Source organism: Dermatophagoides pteronyssinus, unplaced genomic scaffold (assembly GCF_027571235.1).
Source record: "Dermatophagoides pteronyssinus isolate colony J.1.1.1.1 unplaced genomic scaffold, Derpt_VIB-CSIC_2022.12 sq0004, whole genome shotgun sequence".
NCBI lineage: Eukaryota > Metazoa > Arthropoda > Arachnida > Sarcoptiformes > Pyroglyphidae > Dermatophagoides > Dermatophagoides pteronyssinus.
In genome coordinates, this window is record NW_027461528.1 from 3382723 (window position 1) to 3400193 (window position 17471).

The 17471-nt window shown below is 27.9% G+C and overlaps 6 protein-coding genes across 7 annotated transcripts; 2 read left to right on the top strand and 4 right to left on the bottom strand.

Moving 5' to 3' along the window:
* The first annotated feature begins 498 nt into the window (after nucleotides 1-498).
* Nucleotides 499-2560, top strand: LOC113797540 (glutamate receptor ionotropic, kainate glr-3-like). The gene is made up of 2 exons (XM_027347944.2): nucleotides 499-1349; nucleotides 1460-2560. The coding sequence occupies exons 1-2, from the start codon at nucleotides 1137-1139 to the stop codon at nucleotides 2513-2515; spliced, it is 1269 nt and encodes a 422-aa protein (XP_027203745.2). The 5' UTR covers nucleotides 499-1136; the 3' UTR covers nucleotides 2516-2560.
* Nucleotides 2561-3074: 514 nt separating this feature from the next.
* On the top strand, nucleotides 3075-7006 carry LOC113797251 (solute carrier family 4 member 11-like). 2 transcript variants are annotated; one of them, XM_027347605.2, is made up of 6 exons: nucleotides 3075-3509; nucleotides 3573-4846; nucleotides 4909-5587; nucleotides 5865-5912; nucleotides 5994-6034; nucleotides 6383-7006. In XM_027347605.2, exons 1-6 carry the CDS (start codon nucleotides 3165-3167, stop codon nucleotides 6453-6455), a joined length of 2460 nt encoding a protein of 819 aa, XP_027203406.2. In that variant the 5' UTR covers nucleotides 3075-3164; the 3' UTR covers nucleotides 6456-7006. The 2 variants fall into 2 exon arrangements, with proteins under 2 accessions (XP_027203406.2, XP_027203405.2); XM_027347604.2 differs by having other exon boundaries at nucleotides 3076-3509; nucleotides 5865-6034.
* On the bottom strand, nucleotides 6726-7583 carry LOC142644880 (uncharacterized). The gene has a single exon (XM_075819496.1). The coding sequence runs from the start codon at nucleotides 7581-7583 to the stop codon at nucleotides 6726-6728; it is 858 nt and encodes a 285-aa protein (XP_075675611.1).
* A 331-nt stretch (nucleotides 7584-7914) lies between these two features.
* Nucleotides 7915-10114, bottom strand: LOC113797235 (uncharacterized). Its single transcript, XM_027347587.2, has 3 exons — nucleotides 8800-10114; nucleotides 8642-8731; nucleotides 7915-8508 (listed from the first exon to the last, which is right to left on the bottom strand). The coding sequence occupies exons 1-3, from the start codon at nucleotides 10078-10080 to the stop codon at nucleotides 8440-8442; spliced, it is 1440 nt and encodes a 479-aa protein (XP_027203388.2). The 5' UTR covers nucleotides 10081-10114; the 3' UTR covers nucleotides 7915-8439.
* Nucleotides 10115-11111: 997 nt separating this feature from the next.
* On the bottom strand, nucleotides 11112-12928 carry LOC113797270 (uncharacterized). The gene is made up of 3 exons (XM_027347625.2): nucleotides 11630-12928; nucleotides 11454-11543; nucleotides 11112-11361 (listed from the first exon to the last, which is right to left on the bottom strand). Exons 1-3 carry the CDS (start codon nucleotides 12857-12859, stop codon nucleotides 11293-11295), a joined length of 1389 nt encoding a protein of 462 aa, XP_027203426.2. The 5' UTR covers nucleotides 12860-12928; the 3' UTR covers nucleotides 11112-11292.
* A 458-nt stretch (nucleotides 12929-13386) lies between these two features.
* LOC113797237 (uncharacterized) lies at nucleotides 13387-15985 on the bottom strand. The gene is made up of 2 exons (XM_027347589.2): nucleotides 15730-15985; nucleotides 13387-15654 (listed from the first exon to the last, which is right to left on the bottom strand). Exons 1-2 carry the CDS (start codon nucleotides 15733-15735, stop codon nucleotides 13627-13629), a joined length of 2034 nt encoding a protein of 677 aa, XP_027203390.2. The 5' UTR covers nucleotides 15736-15985; the 3' UTR covers nucleotides 13387-13626.
* Between the last annotated feature and the right edge of the window lie 1486 nt (nucleotides 15986-17471).

Below are 17471 nucleotides of genomic sequence, written 5' to 3' on the forward strand. Positions count from 1 at the left end.
TTTCATTCGACTTTCGTGCGTAGGTGTTGTTGCTTGAAATGGCATTTTGACAAATTCATTTTTTTTCTTCGTTTTTTTTTGTTGCTGTGGCTTTTACCTGCCGATGGCAAAATGAAAAAAAAATGAAATTTTTTATCCCAAAAAAAACTTTCTTTGAATTTTTTCTCAAAAAACGAAAGAAAAAAAATTCAATAATGTTGTTGATACTGATGATGATTAACCCGTTTTCGGCCTGTTTCGAAGAAAATCCACATCCAAAAATTCACTTTCATTGTGGAAATGGAAATTTTTTTCATTCAAAAAAAGCAAAAAAAGTAAAAGTTTCAAAAAAAAAAAGAAAAAAGAAAATTGTACCCACGCGCGCATCCTTTTTTTTGTCGTATACGAAAAAACATCTGGTGTTTCTTTTTTTTGTTGAAATTTCGTTCAAACATCATCATTGATGAATCAATAATGATGGTAAACTGGCTTTTGGATGGATGGACGCACAATGAAGAAAGTTTCAACATTGTCGTCGTTGTTGTTGCTGTAATTTGAGGATGAACATTGTTTGAATGATAAAGTTGTTGCTGAATGTTGGTTTGGTTGGTTACATACCACACACACACACACACAAAATAACCATGGATTGATTATAATTAGTTTTTTTAAGTAGGCGAATATTATCAATTGTTTAGCAATGTTTTTCCGATGTTTTTCATTTCATTTTCTTCATACCATTGGTTTAACACAGCAACATTCCAAGAGGAACAAAAAACAAACAAACAAAAAATAGGAAATGTTTTTTTTTGTAGTTTTTTTCACCTACATTATTCATTTTAGTTTTTAAATTCAATTATCAATGTCAATGATATTTGATGCTACTATCACTATCACCAACACACCAACACCGTTGATTGATTAATTTTTCCTGATTCCGTTTTGTTTTTTCGAAATTCATTTTCAACCAAACGAAAACAAAAATCAAACAATCAAGTGACAAGTGATGTGTTTTTGGGTGTTTAGTTTGTGAATCCATTTTTTTCAATTGAATTTTCTAATAATGTGCTAATCTAATTGAATGGAAATGTAATCAGATTGTGTTAACATACGGAAAACATTTTTTTTTAAAGTTGAAATTCTTCAAATGATATGATATGATGATTACACGAAAATCATCATCATCATCATCGAAAACAATGAATTCAAAACAATTCGGATCAGTATTATCATCTATATCTTCTTCAAATAAATCGATAATGAATAAATTAATCATAATTATCTTAAAAATCATCATAATTATACCATTAATTTCATCACCATTCGCATTGATTATCAATGCAGAAACATTACATGGAACAACAATATTGGTATGGTTAATTTAATTTGTATTTTAGACAACACATAGACAAGCTATCGCCATCTAGTGTTGAGTAATGGGAATAAATTTTTGATTTTTTTTTTAAATTTTCCAAATTAGAATTGGCCATTTGTAAGTCAACGTTCAAATGGACAATTTGAAGGATATTGTATTGATCTTCTGAATGAATTAGCACCATTAATGGGTATTACATATACATTATCATTGGTACGTGATGGTCAATATGGTGGTTGGTTATCACCAACAAATGGTACTGTTAATGGAATGATTGGTGAAGTATCACGCGGTGAAGCGGATTTTGCAATCGGTGATATAACCGTATTAACAAATCGTGCCCGATTTGTTGATTTCACTCAACCATTTATGGAATATGGTCTTGCTGCATTAATACGTCGTGATATTCTTGAACGTTATGGTCATCATATTCGTACATTTAAAGAACTATCCGAACAAACTGATATTCGTTATGGTGTTAAAAAACATGGTGCCAATTTACCGTTGTTTCATGATAGTCCAACAGTAGCTAAAATGTATAGCTATATGGATACACATCCATCGGTTTTTGTTGATGGTGAAAGTGAAGGATTAAAACGTGTTAAACAAGAACGTTATGCATTTATTACCGAATCACCATTTGTTGAATATATTGTTGAACGTGATTGTGATCTGGTTGCTATTGATGATCGTCGTCGTAATTTTCAATTTGAATATGCGATTGCATTACCGAAAAATTCACCGCTAAAAGATCGTTTTAATCGTGCATTACGTCAATTACGTATGGATGGTAAATTGAGTGAATTGAAACAAAGATATTGGCAAAATCATAATCGTAATTGTCCAAATGATTCGAATTTCGATCCAAATCGTCCAAAATCAACGACAAAAATTCAATTTTCCGATCATACAAATCGCAGAAAACCAAATACTGATGATGATGATAATTCTTCGGGAAGATTACGACATAGTGGTGGCCGTATACAACCACATGATCGTATTGATGAAGATGATGTTGAATTAATTAAACCACGATCAGATCGAACACGAAGACCGATAAAACCAACAAATTTTCGAAATTCCGATTCAACATTTATTTCGGGAAATTTCCCGAAAATTTTATTTACAATTATGATAATTTTGATAATTTTTGTAATTTAAAAAAAACATTTAAAAAAATAAACGTCAAACATTTGGTTCATTGAATATTAATATAATTTTTAAATAAATTAAATAAAATGATTATTGGAAAGGAAAAAAAAATACCAATCATTACCGGAATTTAAACCAAAAAACTTAGGATATCAGTTCGATCAAAAAATGTTAAATGATAGATTTCTTGGAAATTTTCCTGGATAAAATTTTTTTCCATTAAACATTTCCCAAGAAATTTCCTTAAAATGATGATGAATATAATTTTTCGGAAACAAGTTGTCACATTTGATTGATTAATTAATATTGATCAATCATCATCATCATCAATCATTTTACTTTTCTCTTATTGTTTGTTTCAATTGTGAATGAAAAAAAAACAATTAAGAAAAGAAAATTCATCATTTTTTTTCTCTCGATGTCGTTGATTATTTTCGTTTGGTATCCATGATGATGATAATTATCAAAGTAATTCATCATTTATTGTGGATAATAAAATTTGCTTTTTATTACCAGAAATTATCTTTCTTTTTTTTGATTTTCGGTTATTTTTTCCAATCATCATCATCATAAAAATTCCGAATCTGGATCAAGTTTTTTTTTAGTTTGAAAGTTTGATTTGATTCAATTTTGATTTTGATTCAATTGAAGAAAGCAAATGAGAGAGAGAAAAATGTCAATAAAAACTATCGATAATGAATCAATATCGGATATCGATAATGAAGATTCGATTGAAATTATTAATGATTATCCACGTTCATCAATAATGGCAATACATTCATATGATCGTATGGAAATTATTAAACAATATCAACAACGACGTTCAATGTTTATTTCCAATACGGAAATGTTAACAATAATACAAAATAATTTAATACCAATGAAATCATTTACAAATGAAATTCGTTCACAACGTGATATTGAAATATTTTTAAGAAATCCATTAATATTATTAAATATTTATGATTCAAATGTTGATAATATAATTGAAATGATGATTAAGGTTTGTTTGTTTGAATTTTGCATTTTGATTTTTTGTTCTTCTTTTTGTCAATGATTCAAATAGAAAATAGCCGATACACCAGCAACATTGTCAGCGGAACAATATGAACAATTTCGTCAAGCAATCTTCAACGATAACAATGGTTATCAATTTAAAAATTTCATTCAAGGAATTTATTATGGTGATAATAATGATGGTGGTAATAATAATCATCATGATGGTGTTTTACATGATTCAACATGGTGTTGTGTATTTGCATCAATTGAATCATCAACATCATCATCAACATCATTGTTGTCGACACGTAAAATTCTCATTACAAGATTATTAAGGCCAACAAATTTTGGTCCAACATTAAATTCATTACGTTTAATAGTGATGATTGTTGTTCCATCGCCACAAAAATCAACAAAAAATGCATTCGAAATTGCACGAACATATGCAACATTATTATCGGATGCACGTTTACGTAATGATTTACTACATACAAATGATGAACAATTATTTACCGCAATTATTGATGATCATCTTCAAAAACTTAAATCATTAGATCAAGATATTATGGAAATTGATAAAAATTTCAAAGATATCGATGATGATAGTGATAATGGTGAGGATAATAGATTAGCAAAACATTTTCAATGTTCATTTGGTCGTGGTATACGTGAAAATTTTCAACGTCGAATCCGTTATTATCTAAGTGATTATAGTGATGGTTTAGATAGTTGGCGAACATTGGCTAAAGTTTTATCATCAACAATGTCATTATTTTTTGCTTGCATTCTACCTTGTGTTGCATTCGGTGTATTGAATCAACATAATACCGATGGGAAAATTGGTCCAAAAGAAGCATTACTTGGTCAGGCTATTGGTGGTTTGATTTTTGCATTAATTTCTGGTCAACCATTAGTCATTATTGCAACAACAGCACCATTATGTCTATATACATCAATTGTTAATAGTATTGCACAGAATTTATCGGTTGATTTTTTCGATTTATTCGCTTTGGTCGGCATTTGGAATTCATTTTTCCTGATAATTTATTCAATATTTGATTTATCACAATTAATGCATTATTGTACACGATCAACTGAAGAAATATTTGCAACATTTATATTTTTTGCATTTACAATCGATTCAATTCGTGAATGTTTGGATAGTTTTCAACAAAATTATTATTCTTGTTCGTTTAATGAATCGAATTTGATGATCAGTCGAACTATTAATTCGACCATTACTATCGATACTAATTGTGCACCTGAAAAAAGTATTCTTTTTTTATTCTTAATGTTTGGAACATTTATATTAGGATTGATGCTTTATAATTTTAGTACAACGTAAGTTTTATTTTTATTTTTCTTGTTTGCTGACATCATTTTTCCTCTACAACAAAATATAGTCCATATTTGACTCAATTTTTACGCGTAACATTAGCCGATTATTCCTTACCAATATCGGTTATTATATTTGCTTTAATCGGTTCCTTGGTATTCAAACGTATCGAACCAGATTCATTTAAAGTTTCCAATGATTATGTTTGGCATTTAGTTCGATTTCAATCCTTAAATCTTGAATCAATAGCATTATCATTTATACTTGGTTTTGCATTATCAATGTTATTTTTTATTGATCAAAATGTATCGGCCGCATTAGTTTCATCACCATCAAATCATTTGAAAAAAGGTGATGCATATCATTGGGATTTATTAATTGTTGCCATTATTAATCTTGGTCTATCATTAATCGGTTATCCATGGATGCATGGTATATTACCACATTCACCAATGCATGCAAGAAGTTTAGCCGATGTTATAACCGTTGGATCATCATCATCAGCATCTGCATCATATTCAGGTGATACATCCAACGTTAATCGACAAATTGTTATTAAAAGTCGTGAAACACGTATCACTGGTATTATGATACATATATTGATTGCAATTGTTATTATATTTATACCATGGATTTTATCATACATACCTGTTGCCGTATTATGTGGTCTATTTCTTTATTGTGCTGCATCAACATTACGTGAAAATTCATTATATGAACGTATTTTATTGTTTTTTACTGAACAGGTAAGCTAGCAAAAAAAAATATGAAAAAAAATTGAAAATTCAAATTTCCTTGTTTCATTCGAAACGAAAAACAAAAACCCAAAATAGAGAAAAAAAAATACCTTCTTCTTTTTGTTTCGATTGTTTCAATTTCAAATCAACCAACATTCAATTGTTTCTATTTCCGTCTTTGTTTTGTTTTTGATTCTCTTTTTAAAAAAATTAATAACTTTTCCTTTTTTTTTCTCATTTTTTCCCCTTAACCGAAAAAATCCTGTGAATTTTTTTTTCTGGAAAGACTTCCTATCCGCCAACACATTATCTACGAAAATGTCCACAACGTATTGTACATTTATTTACAATAATTCAATTGTTTCAATTGATTTTAATATGTTTTTTTGGTTTTTCATCATGGGAATATATACAGCTTATATTTCCATTGATTATTACATTATTGATTCCCATTAGGTAAGTTTTACCTTTTACCTTTTTTACTTTTGTTAAAAAAATATATAACACACACACGTTCACATAGTTAACATCATTCGCAAAATGTTATGCGATATGATGATATGGAAGAAAACGCCCAAATAAACATGAAATGATGATGATGATGATATATGAAAATAGAGTTTAATGATGTTTGATGATGGATTTCTTATCATCAAACTGTGTTTGTTTGTTTGTTTGTGTGTGTGATTTTATTGCCCCATTTATATTTAATGATTTACATTTTTTTATTCTTCTTTTTCATAAAGTCCATGTTTTTTTCATTAATTTTTTTTTCTTTTTACTTTTCAAACAACATTTATATAGATGGCTAATTCTACCAATATTTATTGAAAAACATTATCTGGCCATAATTGATAATAAACATTGTTCGATATGAATTTTGGAAATGGTGATGGAAGGAAAATGGATTAAATTTTTAAAAAATACATTTTGTAAATTAAATAATCAAGATTTTAAAATATTGATGGACGAAAAAAATCCAGCGATGAACGAATATTTGCGACCATCGATACCATCGTTATTTTTTTCCAATAAACTTTTTCAAATTTTGTTTGATTTTTTCAACAATTTATATGCAAAACAAAAACATTTAACATAGATGAATAGAAACTAGAAAAAATGGATAAACGAAACGAAAGAAAAAAAATTATTGTCTATTTAGATTGAAAAATAAAAAATTGAAAAACACATTCAAACAAACCTTTGCAAATGATTTGAATGATATTAATGTTATTTTTGAATATGTTAAACCATAATGATTTTTTGTGTGAAATTTTTCAATATAATTTGCTAAACGTAATTGTCTACGTATTGGCCAACAAAATTGATGTTGATGATTTTGTTGTATATCAGTTGTTGTTGTTGTTGTTGAATAATAATGATTGGTTGCTAATGATAATAATGATTTGGAACATTTATGTATTTTGGTTGAAAAACAAGCAAACAATAAATGTGCACCAAATACACCAATCCATTGTTGAAATGTCATGGATAATGATAATAATTGTTCTAATAATGTTTTTTGTTGTGGTTGTTGTAATTGGATAATAAATGAACCCATCAAAACAATATTTAATGGTGTTGTTGATAATAGAAATATTGTTAATAAATTTGAATATTGTTGATCAGTATTTTCAACTAATGTTAATGTATCAGTATGTTCAAGCATAAATCTATCTAATCGATAATTAATGAATAATTGTTGTTGATGTAATCGATTATTACCATTTTTCAATATCATTATCATTCGATACATAATTGATTTGATAAGCTGATTACATTGATCTAATTTAATAAATATTACACTTGCAAATATAAACAAAACAACTGTTGCAAGAATTAATATATGTGCCATACAAAACCAAATAAACAATGTAAATAAACAATTGAATTCGGCTATAACTAGCTGTATGATAAATATTTGAAGATTTTCCCAAAATATTGGTTGATCATTATTTCCAATGAACAATATTTTCAAATAAATAAAATGTAAAATTATAATCATTATATTCAATAGAATGATTATCGGTTGAAATGCATATAAAAAACGATATGAATTTTTATAAATAAAACTACAACAATTGTATGATGATTGTGAATAATGAAATGTTGGATATAGAAAATAATCATTACATTGATGATTATGGAATATTTTCCAAATAATATTAAATAAACGTTGATTAAATTTAAGATAAAATATATGAAAAAAATATTGTATCATAAATATTAATGGTATTGATATTAGATTGATAAAATCATCCAAATTAAATAAATAAGTAATATCTATTGTTAATAAACGATATTTTTCTACATTTCGATATAGATATTGAGAAAATAATTTTACTATAAATAACCAATGTAATAAAATTATAATAATCATTCTGAAACGATAATGATGATAAATTTGTATATTTTTATTACGATTTAAACATTGTTCAATATATTTCGATGATTTAATTGGTGATATTTCATTTACAATCATCATGATGATTGATTTTAAATGATTGATTAACATTTTATTGGTTTGTTTGTTTGTTCTCGTTAATTCTATTATGTAAAAGAAGAACAAACAAGAAAAAAATGTATAAACTCAGTGATTGAAGAATTTGACGGAATGAAACCGGTCGAGAAAAAAAAAAATAATGACTGAAAAAAGTTATTCTGCAGAAGAAATTCTTTGTGAAAAATTATCGATTTTTTTCTGTTGTTGAAAAGAGTAATAATGGAATTCAGTAGTAATTGTGTTTAAAATGAGTAATATTTTCTTTTGAAGGGGAAAAAATGAAATGAAATAAAACGATAATGTGATTTTCTGAATTTTTTTTGCATTTTATATTCATTAATCATATTTTTTTTCCTGGTTAAATCAAACGTTTCTGGAACGACATCTGTGTTGTTTTCAAAAAATATGCAACTATCAAACCGACAATCTAAATCATCGTACACCGGATGAAGAGTACAGTGAATAAAAAAAGAAAAGAAAAAAAAATGAATAATCAATCGATTTTTCAAATACTCAATCGATCAATCAATTCGATCAATAAAATATAGAAACCAACCAACCTCAACAAATTTAAAATAAGTAATAATGAATAGATTGAAAAAATAGAAACCCATACGTTTTTTTGATTGATTTTCAATAGCCAACATTAACTTGAATTTTGACAAAAAAAAAGTAAATATTTAAAAGATTGAATTTTTTTTCAAACAAAAATACATACATCATATGCACAATAACCATTCAATCGTCCCAGTAGTGATATATTAAATTTATTTAAAATTTTTAATGATTTTAATGATTCTTCATAAACGGATGATGCAGTATTTAATAAGAAAAATATAACAATAATAGCCAATACAACTGAATATAATAATGATAACCGGACAGTCAGATCGATTGGCATAAATATTGATGTATAAAGGACAACATTTATAAATATAGCAACCAATGCAATAAGAAAGAATAATATTTTATCAAAATATTTTGAACTATATTGTTCAATATCATGACCAATATTATCAAATTGTTTACGAATAAAATCAATATGTACTAATGTTATTGATTTTCTTTGTCTATTTGGTGGTTGATGATGATGATTGCGTTTGACTGATTGATTTGTAATTAAATTTGTCCATTTCGTAACAAGATCATTAATTTCTCGGATACGATAACGTAAATATGAACAAATTAGATAAAAATAAATTAAATTCCATGAATAAGCACTGTATGTATAGGATGATGATACGCCGAAAAATGCTGACCACGGTAAACCATACAGTATAAATTCCCATTTTGAACATTTAAACCATAATGGCCATGCACTTAATATAAACGATACAATACCAACAGTAACCGTATTCAATTGACAAAAATGTATGCAAAAACTTGATTTGGTTAATAATTTTGCAACTAATTTTGCATCATATAAACGTGCATTTGATGGTGGACAACGTCCAGCCAAAAAATCTAATGCATGTAAAAATATTGGTTGATTACCACGATAATAATGTATTGAACATAGTATAAGAATGCTTGTACCCATCATTGTATAGAATATTGCTGCAATATTAATATGTGTCTTTGCACCCATACACCATGGCCAATCGCCTAAATAGATAAAATATTGACGATTTTCTTGCAATTTTGGTGATATAAATAATGCAATTATACTGCGTAGAATATAAACAAAATTAACAAAAAATATACAGCCAGGATTATAAAACCAATGACGATGATAATTTGGTTGTAAAAATTCTGGCCGATAAAAATGTATACCATATGAATAGAATTGTGTACCAACACTACGTACAATATATGTTTCATCAATTATTTTATATGGATCAAAATTTTTTTCAAAATCACTATTCAATACACTTAATTGATTTATTAAATGATAATGATTATGGCCATTATTTTTTTTCTTTTGTTTATCATTTTGCTGTTGTTTTCGATGTTGTACAATCATTTTATCATTATTATTATTATGTGAAATTGTTTCCATTATGTTTAGGAAATTATTTCAGGAAACAAACCAAACAAACCAAATGATAATCTGATCGAGAATTATCACCGGTTTTTATTCAGACCATGAAACAAGGGGTATTAAGAAAAAAAATTATTAATTATCTCAAAGAAAGGGGAATAATATTCAACAAAGACAAACAATCAACGATAATGAATTGAATTGAATCCCATTTTACATAATATTCCTTTTGTTTTGTTGTAATCCAAACAAACATTTATCATCAAGAGAGGAAAGAGAGAAAAACAACAACAACATGAAAAGTTTAAATTCATTATTATCATGACTGAATGTAAATTGATTGATTGAATTTTACTTTAGCTTAAAGAAATTGTTTTTTGATATTGTAAATGTCAAGTTCATTCAAATTAGCAAATGAATAATCCAATGATAATTTCAGAAGTTAATTCCCCTTTATTTCTTCAACATTCAAATGAAATGATTCATTGGCTGAAGACAAAAATTTATCAAAATTATTTGTAAATAATGCGTGATTATAAATCATCATTCATTTTCAATTTTAACAATGTTTGTTTTCGTTTGTTATTGTCGGTGTTGTTCAAATAGATTTTTTTTGTTTAAGCAAATTTATCATTTGAATTTTTTTTAATTTAAAATTTAATAATTAATTTTATCGATCCAAATTGAAATCCGGTTTATCCTTGACAAAAATCAATTTTGTCTGCGAATGATGATGTTGGTGGTAATAGCAATTGAAATTTGGCAATAAAGAATTCTCCTTTTGATTTTTAATTCTGTTGTAAATCAAGCTTATCAATAATTGATGAGCAGCCTTTGTTTTATCTTCATAAAAACCACCCTAAAATATTAAAATTTTCAAGTTCATTTCAGGTTCACTACCTGAAAATCATTATTCTAATTTTCTGTTGTTGCTGTTGGTGAAAATCAACATTTTTAATTTCAAAAGAAAAAACATATTTATTTTATTTCATTTTTGACATTTTTAAAAACAAACAAACAAACAAAAAATTGAATCAATAAATCTCTATATGGTAATGTGAAGGTTGTTTTTCAAATTATCTAAACGATTTTTATTATGACATTTAGTGCATGAATAACCCCCTTTTTTAAAAGAAAAGAAAAAGAAATGATAGAAAAAATTGCAACAGTGAAAATTGATTGTTTGATCGATTAATGATAATCGTCGTTGTTTGATCGATCGATGATTTTTCAAATTAATTGTTTTGCAAATGATAATTGTATGATTTTCAAGAAAAATACGGCAATAAGTCCAATAATCTATTGTCAAAAGGAAACGAAAATTAAATGAAAAATCAACGTTTGTTTTGTTTTGTTTTTTTGATTAAAATCAAAAAGACCTCAAAATTTACCTCAAAAAATCTTGATGAATTAATAATAAAAATAAAAAGAAAATAGAATCCCATATGTTGTTTTGATTGACCTTCAATTGCTTGTAAAATCTAATGAAATAAAATTTGAAATTGTTATTATTATTAGTTAAAAATGTAAATCAAGGTATCTTTTATAAAAAAAATAATATACAAACATTATATAATGTATCTGGACGATGATATTGTATTTGTGAAACATAAAGTTTATTCAATACATTACGTGTAACAACTGATTCATTATAAACTAATGATGCAATATTTAATATCCAACAAATAACCGATGTTGATAATAATACGGCATAAAATAATGAAAAACGTATTGTCAAATCGACCGGTACAAATAATGCTGTATATAATACAACATTACCAAATGTACCCATTAATGCTATTGTTATGAATATAACATCTCGATAATAATTTGTATTAAAATGTTCAATATCTTTACCAATACGATTTAGATTCATACGTAAACTACGAATACTATGTTTATTTAATGATTGTTTTTTTCGTTGTTGCTGTTGTTGTTGTTGTCCAATAGGTTGTTGTTGTTGTTGTTTTTCAATTAATTTTAATCGTAATATAAAATTACCAATCAAATCATTAATCTCACGTAATTGATAACAAAGATAATTACAAAGTATATAGAAATATGCTGCATTCCAGAAATAAGCACTAAATGTAAAAAATGATGATATTGCAAATATAATTGACCATGGTAAACCATATAGAAGAAATTCTTCTGTTGTACATTCAAACCATAATGGCCATGCACTTAGAATGAATGATACAATCCCGACAGTACGTGTATTTACTTCACAATAATTGATAATCCAACGTGTTTTGGTTAACATTTTACGAATATAACGATAATCATTCAAATGTGATGATGATGGTGTTTGACGACCAGCTAAAAAACCTAATGAATAAAGAAATGTTGGACGTATACCACGTTGATGATTATAAATGTTTAATATCAATAAACAAATCCCAATCAACATATAGCAAATGGCAGCCAAATTTATATGTGTTTTTGCACCAATACAATACATATAATCACCCAAATAGATAAAATATTGACGATTTTCAGCCGATTCAGTTGATAGAAAGAATGCAATCATACTACGAAACAGATAGATTAATTCCATTATTATTATAAACAATGGATTATAATACCAATAACGTTTATAATGATTAAAATTTTCAATTATAAATGTTGGACAATAAAAATGTATACCATAACGATAAAAATGTGTACCAATCGATGATATTTGTAATGATTTTGGTAGCTTATGATTTGGTTTAATTTGAACTTGATCATTATTATCATTATTATTTGGATTTTTATTGAAAAAATTTATCATATTTTTTATTATTTTCTCCATCATTCACAGAATATTCAAACGAACGAAAGAATTAAAAAAAAGAAGCATTTAATGTTGTCATTCTGATTTCATTTCACCGAATGAATGAAAGATTTGATCAAACTTTCAATCCAGGTCTAAAAATCTTAAAAACTTAATTAAATATTAATATTAAAAGTCAGGATAAATATCATAATCATAATTATGTTTATGGTAATCATTATTATTCTTTAGCTAGATTTCCCAATTTCTTCTTTGTTTTTTTTTGTTGTCGATTGGCCAACATCATCATCCCCATATCCATGATTTGATAATAATGGCCAAAAATCACGAAACTTATTTATTATTCCCCAAAAAAAAGAAGAAATTCTGGATATTATTCCTTACTTTATATTCTTATTTAAACCAAATCTCCCCAACAACTTCTTTTTCTAAGAATCAAGTGCAAAAAAATAAATAAATAAAATTTTTTTTATCTTTTTTAATTTAAAATTATAAAAAAAATAATAAAAATAATCTCAAAAAAGCAAAAAAAAAGTAAATGACAAGCAAATGTATACACAGAATGGATTTTTTTGTTGTTGTGTTTTTTAAATGAAATATGTATGAAGAAAGAAAAAAAAACAGATAATGTTGATGATGATAATAAATTCTGGAGGAAAAAATTGATTTAACTGCTTTATTACACACACATAAACAATAATAATGGAAAAAAATGATGATGATGATGAAAGATGAAAGATGACAAGATGATAATGATAAGAAGAAAAAAAAACTAAAACTTGGCAGACTTAGATTAATTGATTTTTGTTTGTTTGTTTTTTCCTATTTGTTGCTGTTTTTTTCGTTGTTATTGTTGCAATTGGTATTGGTATTATATCATCAACATAGGTTGGTGGATGATGTTTATTTAATTTTTGTACAGCATCAGCTGCTGTCCGTATTACATCATTCAATTGATTCCAATCAATATTCAATTCATTATCATTTTGTGTATGAGGATTTTTTTGTTTGGAATTAATTTTTTCACCCGATAATTTATCAACAATAACAAATTGTTGATTTGAACTTGATGCTTGTTGTTGTTGTTGATGTTGATGTTCTTCAAATGCATCAATCAATTGTTTTGGTCGTATAATTTCTCTTAATTCATTCAGATTATTTACATTAATTTTTCGGACAATAATTCTTTTCAATGGTTCATGATTAACGATTGTTGGATGATGTATGATTGTTTTCGTGGCTTTTTTATACACTGGTGGTAATTCAACATTTCGATGTATTATTGTTGGTATTCTTCTTATTGGTTGTATATCTGGATATTTTATTTCAACGGTTGCTGTACCGGAAGCATATTTTTCACCAGATTGTTGTTCACTATAACCATTACCACCACCATTATAATCTCCCCCCATTTCACCACCACCTTGAAATCCATCATAATTATTACCACCACCACCATTATTATAATCTCCACCCATTCCACCACCGCCGCCACCATTATTATAATCTCCACCCATTCCACCACCGCCGCCACCATTATTATAATCTCCACCCATTCCACCACCGCCGCCACCATTATTATAATCTCCACCCATTTCACCACCCCCACCTTGAAATCCGCCATAGTTATCACCACCACCGCCATTATTGGCACCGTTATAATCTCCGTTTTGTGATCCATCACCATTATAATTATCACCACCGTTTTGAGATTCTACATATCCCCCTCCACCATTATTTTTTCCATCACCTAGGAATACATTTCTCATAGTATCACCAATACCGCCGTAACCAACACCAGAATCACCGCTGAAATCAATACCAGCACCATAAGTTTCTTCTAGCGTTCGTGTTGGACCTGAATCATCAGTTCCGCCACCACTATATTCATTTCCACCACCGTTATTATCTCCAACGTATCCGTTTTCGCCACCATTTTCTCCTTGGTAATTTTCCCCACCACCGTTTTCTCCCTGGTAATTTTCCCCACCTCCGTTTTCTCCCTGGTAATTTCCCCCAACACCGTTTTCTCCTTGATAATTACTTCCACCGCCATTACCGCCATGATTGTCATTGCCAGAATTACTATATGATTGTTCACCGCCTCCGTTGCCACCGTAATTATCGCCTCCAGATTCACCGTATCCATTTCCACCCCCACCCCCACTCTCTCCGCCATAATTGTAATTATCACCGCCTGATCCTCCATAAGATTGTCCTTCGCCACCACTATAGCCGCTACCGCCATTCATATATTCACCACCACCCCCACCACTATTCATATAATCATTTCCGCCGCCACCAGATCCACCATAATTGTTGCCGCCATTCATATATTCACCACCTCCGCCGCCACCACCGTTATTCATATAATCATTTCCACCACCTCCTCCTGATCCACCATAGTTGTTGCCGCCGCCGCCACCACCATCCATATATTGACCAGGTCCAATATAGCCACCATTTCCGCCACCACTATTGTATTTTTTTGATTGGCCATATCCTTTGCTTCGTTTTTTTCCATATCCGCCTTTCTTTTGACCACCTCCTCCATAGCCACCACCACCAGCCATCATCATTGGATAACCACCACCACCACTTGGATAATTTTGTGGATAACATTTTTTTTTACCACCACCACCACCCAAATGTTTACTCCAAATCATTGTCATTAGATGTTTAAGTAACATTAATTTTCTTATTGGTCCAATATGCATCATCATCATTTCACCCATTGATGCTTGATTTGATTTGATTAAAAATACTAATGTCATCATTATTATTGACATTAAATGTATGATGAATATTCTATTTAACTATAAATCAGGATGATAAAATACAATTTTCATTGATTGAATATTTGAATTAAACATATTGCAAATCAATCATACCTTCATAATGATGATTGATTGATTGATAATTTATTCAATTAATTTTGTTGATGATCATTTGATTTCAATCAGATCACAAACACACAGACACAGACAGTTGGCACAGGTGATAACAGAATTTTTTTTACAAGAAGAATTTCAAGTTCAACCAAACAAACAAATCGATAGAAATCACAGCCAAACACACACAAAAACACTATGTGTAAATTAAAGAATCATTGCACGAAAAAAAACAACATGGTATTTTTTATCCAAATCACATCAAATCATTTTTGGATAATGAAAAAAATATTTATAAAAAACGATGAAATTCATAATCGTACATTGGTACAACAACAACGTTAATATTTACATAAGACATTGATGATAATGATTGATAATAATTTCAATTGTATTCAGTTTTTTTCAAATCCTTTTCTTTTCATTTTTGACTCTCAAACATCTTCAAAATCTCTCAATATCCCAATGGGATTTAGTTGACACAATGAAAAAAATGACAACAGAGAAGAAATTCATCATTCATTCATCACAGAAGCTTCGTTGAGAGATTTTTTCACCAATTTTTTTTTCTTTTCAATTGAAAGTGTGAATCCAAGAGAAAAATCTCTCTTTCATTTGTAACAATGATGTGAATGGACACAATTGGCTCATCACAAATTTTTTTTTTTTTGAATGAAAAAAATGAAAAAAATACGATTGTCATTTTTGCCAAAAAATTGTGAACAAACTGAGTTGAATTGTTTTTTTTATTTCGGTGCAACAAATGTTGACGAAAATTTTTTTTGGACAACAAAACAAAAAACGGATGAAGAAGCGTTCCAAATATACAAAAAAAAACATCAACATCAACAACAACGCCCGAAAAAATCTAAAAAAGAAAAATCCAATTCATTTCAATAAATGAAAGTGAAAATGAATGGAATTTTGTGAATTTTTCATTTATAAGTTTAGTTTAGTTTTTGTTGAAAATAGATTTTTTTTTTTCATTTATTTATTTATTTTGGACAATATTAATGATGATGAGAAAGTGTTATTCTTTTTTTTTCTTAGAAAATCATTATCATTAGTATCATCAGTATCATCATCATCATCAGTGAAACTTTCACACGATTTATGTGTATTGAATAGAATGAATCTGACAAAAAGCGATGCTAATCATTTCTTGCTTTCTTTCATTTGACGAATCTAATGATTTTTGATTGGATTTTGATTTTGTTTTGTCCCGGCACACTATTTCGGCAGATTATTTCCTTTCACTTTTTTTTGTTTGGCCAATTCGTGATGTATTTTACTTTATTTTTGGGAAACTTTTCGTCAATTTTTTTCAAAAATAATCTTTTCTCATTGTTGGGAATGTTAAGGACTTTGAAAATCGAAAAATTTAAATATTTTTTTTTTTTTTGAATGTCGTTGTTGTGAATAATTTTCCCAAATTTAAATTCCCAAAAGTTGTTGTTCCAATTGGAACAGGAAAGAAATCCATAATAATAGCCATTAGTTAAATTGAAATTGGGAGAGAGAGAGAATTTGACATTGTAAATAAATAAACAAACAAACAACCGACAACAGGAACAAAGATTATATGTATTTATTTATTTATTTGTGATCCATCATCTTTCTACAAAAGAAGAAAAAACTTGAACAGAATTGCAAAAGTTTTTTCTGTGATTGATTTATTTCTCATCAAATAATGATTATATGATTATGTAATAGTGGTGGTGATGGTGTCGATGATGATGATG

Bases quoted from the DNA above. Each gene is read 5' to 3' on its own strand.
- LOC113797540 (XM_027347944.2), top strand. From the start codon at position 1,137: ATGATGATTACACGAAAATCATCATCATCATCATCGAAAACAATGAAT. The intron at 1,350-1,459 runs GTATGGTTAATT...TTTCCAAATTAG, and splicing joins TACATGGAACAACAATATTG to AATTGGCCATTTGTAAGTCA.
- LOC113797251 (XM_027347604.2), top strand. From the start codon at position 3,165: ATGAGAGAGAGAAAAATGTCAATAAAAACTATCGATAATGAATCAATA. The intron at 3,510-3,572 runs GTTTGTTTGTTT...TGATTCAAATAG, and splicing joins TAATTGAAATGATGATTAAG to AAAATAGCCGATACACCAGC. The intron at 5,588-5,864 runs GTAAGCTAGCAA...TTTTCTGGAAAG, and splicing joins TATTGTTTTTTACTGAACAG to ACTTCCTATCCGCCAACACA.
- LOC142644880 (XM_075819496.1), bottom strand. From the start codon at position 7,583: ATGATTATAATTTTACATTTTATTTATTTGAAAATATTGTTCATTGGA.
- LOC113797235 (XM_027347587.2), bottom strand. From the start codon at position 10,080: ATGGAAACAATTTCACATAATAATAATAATGATAAAATGATTGTACAA. The intron at 8,732-8,799 runs GTATGTATTTTT...TCAAAATTCAAG, and splicing joins ATGGTTATTGTGCATATGAT to TTAATGTTGGCTATTGAAAA. The intron at 8,509-8,641 runs GTTGGTTGGTTT...ACGATGATTTAG, and splicing joins CTTATTTTAAATTTGTTGAG to ATTGTCGGTTTGATAGTTGC.
- LOC113797270 (XM_027347625.2), bottom strand. From the start codon at position 12,859: ATGATGGAGAAAATAATAAAAAATATGATAAATTTTTTCAATAAAAAT. The intron at 11,544-11,629 runs GTTTGTATATTA...TTATTTCATTAG, and splicing joins GTCCAGATACATTATATAAT to ATTTTACAAGCAATTGAAGG. The intron at 11,362-11,453 runs GTAAATTTTGAG...TTTTGACAATAG, and splicing joins ATTCATCAAGATTTTTTGAG to ATTATTGGACTTATTGCCGT.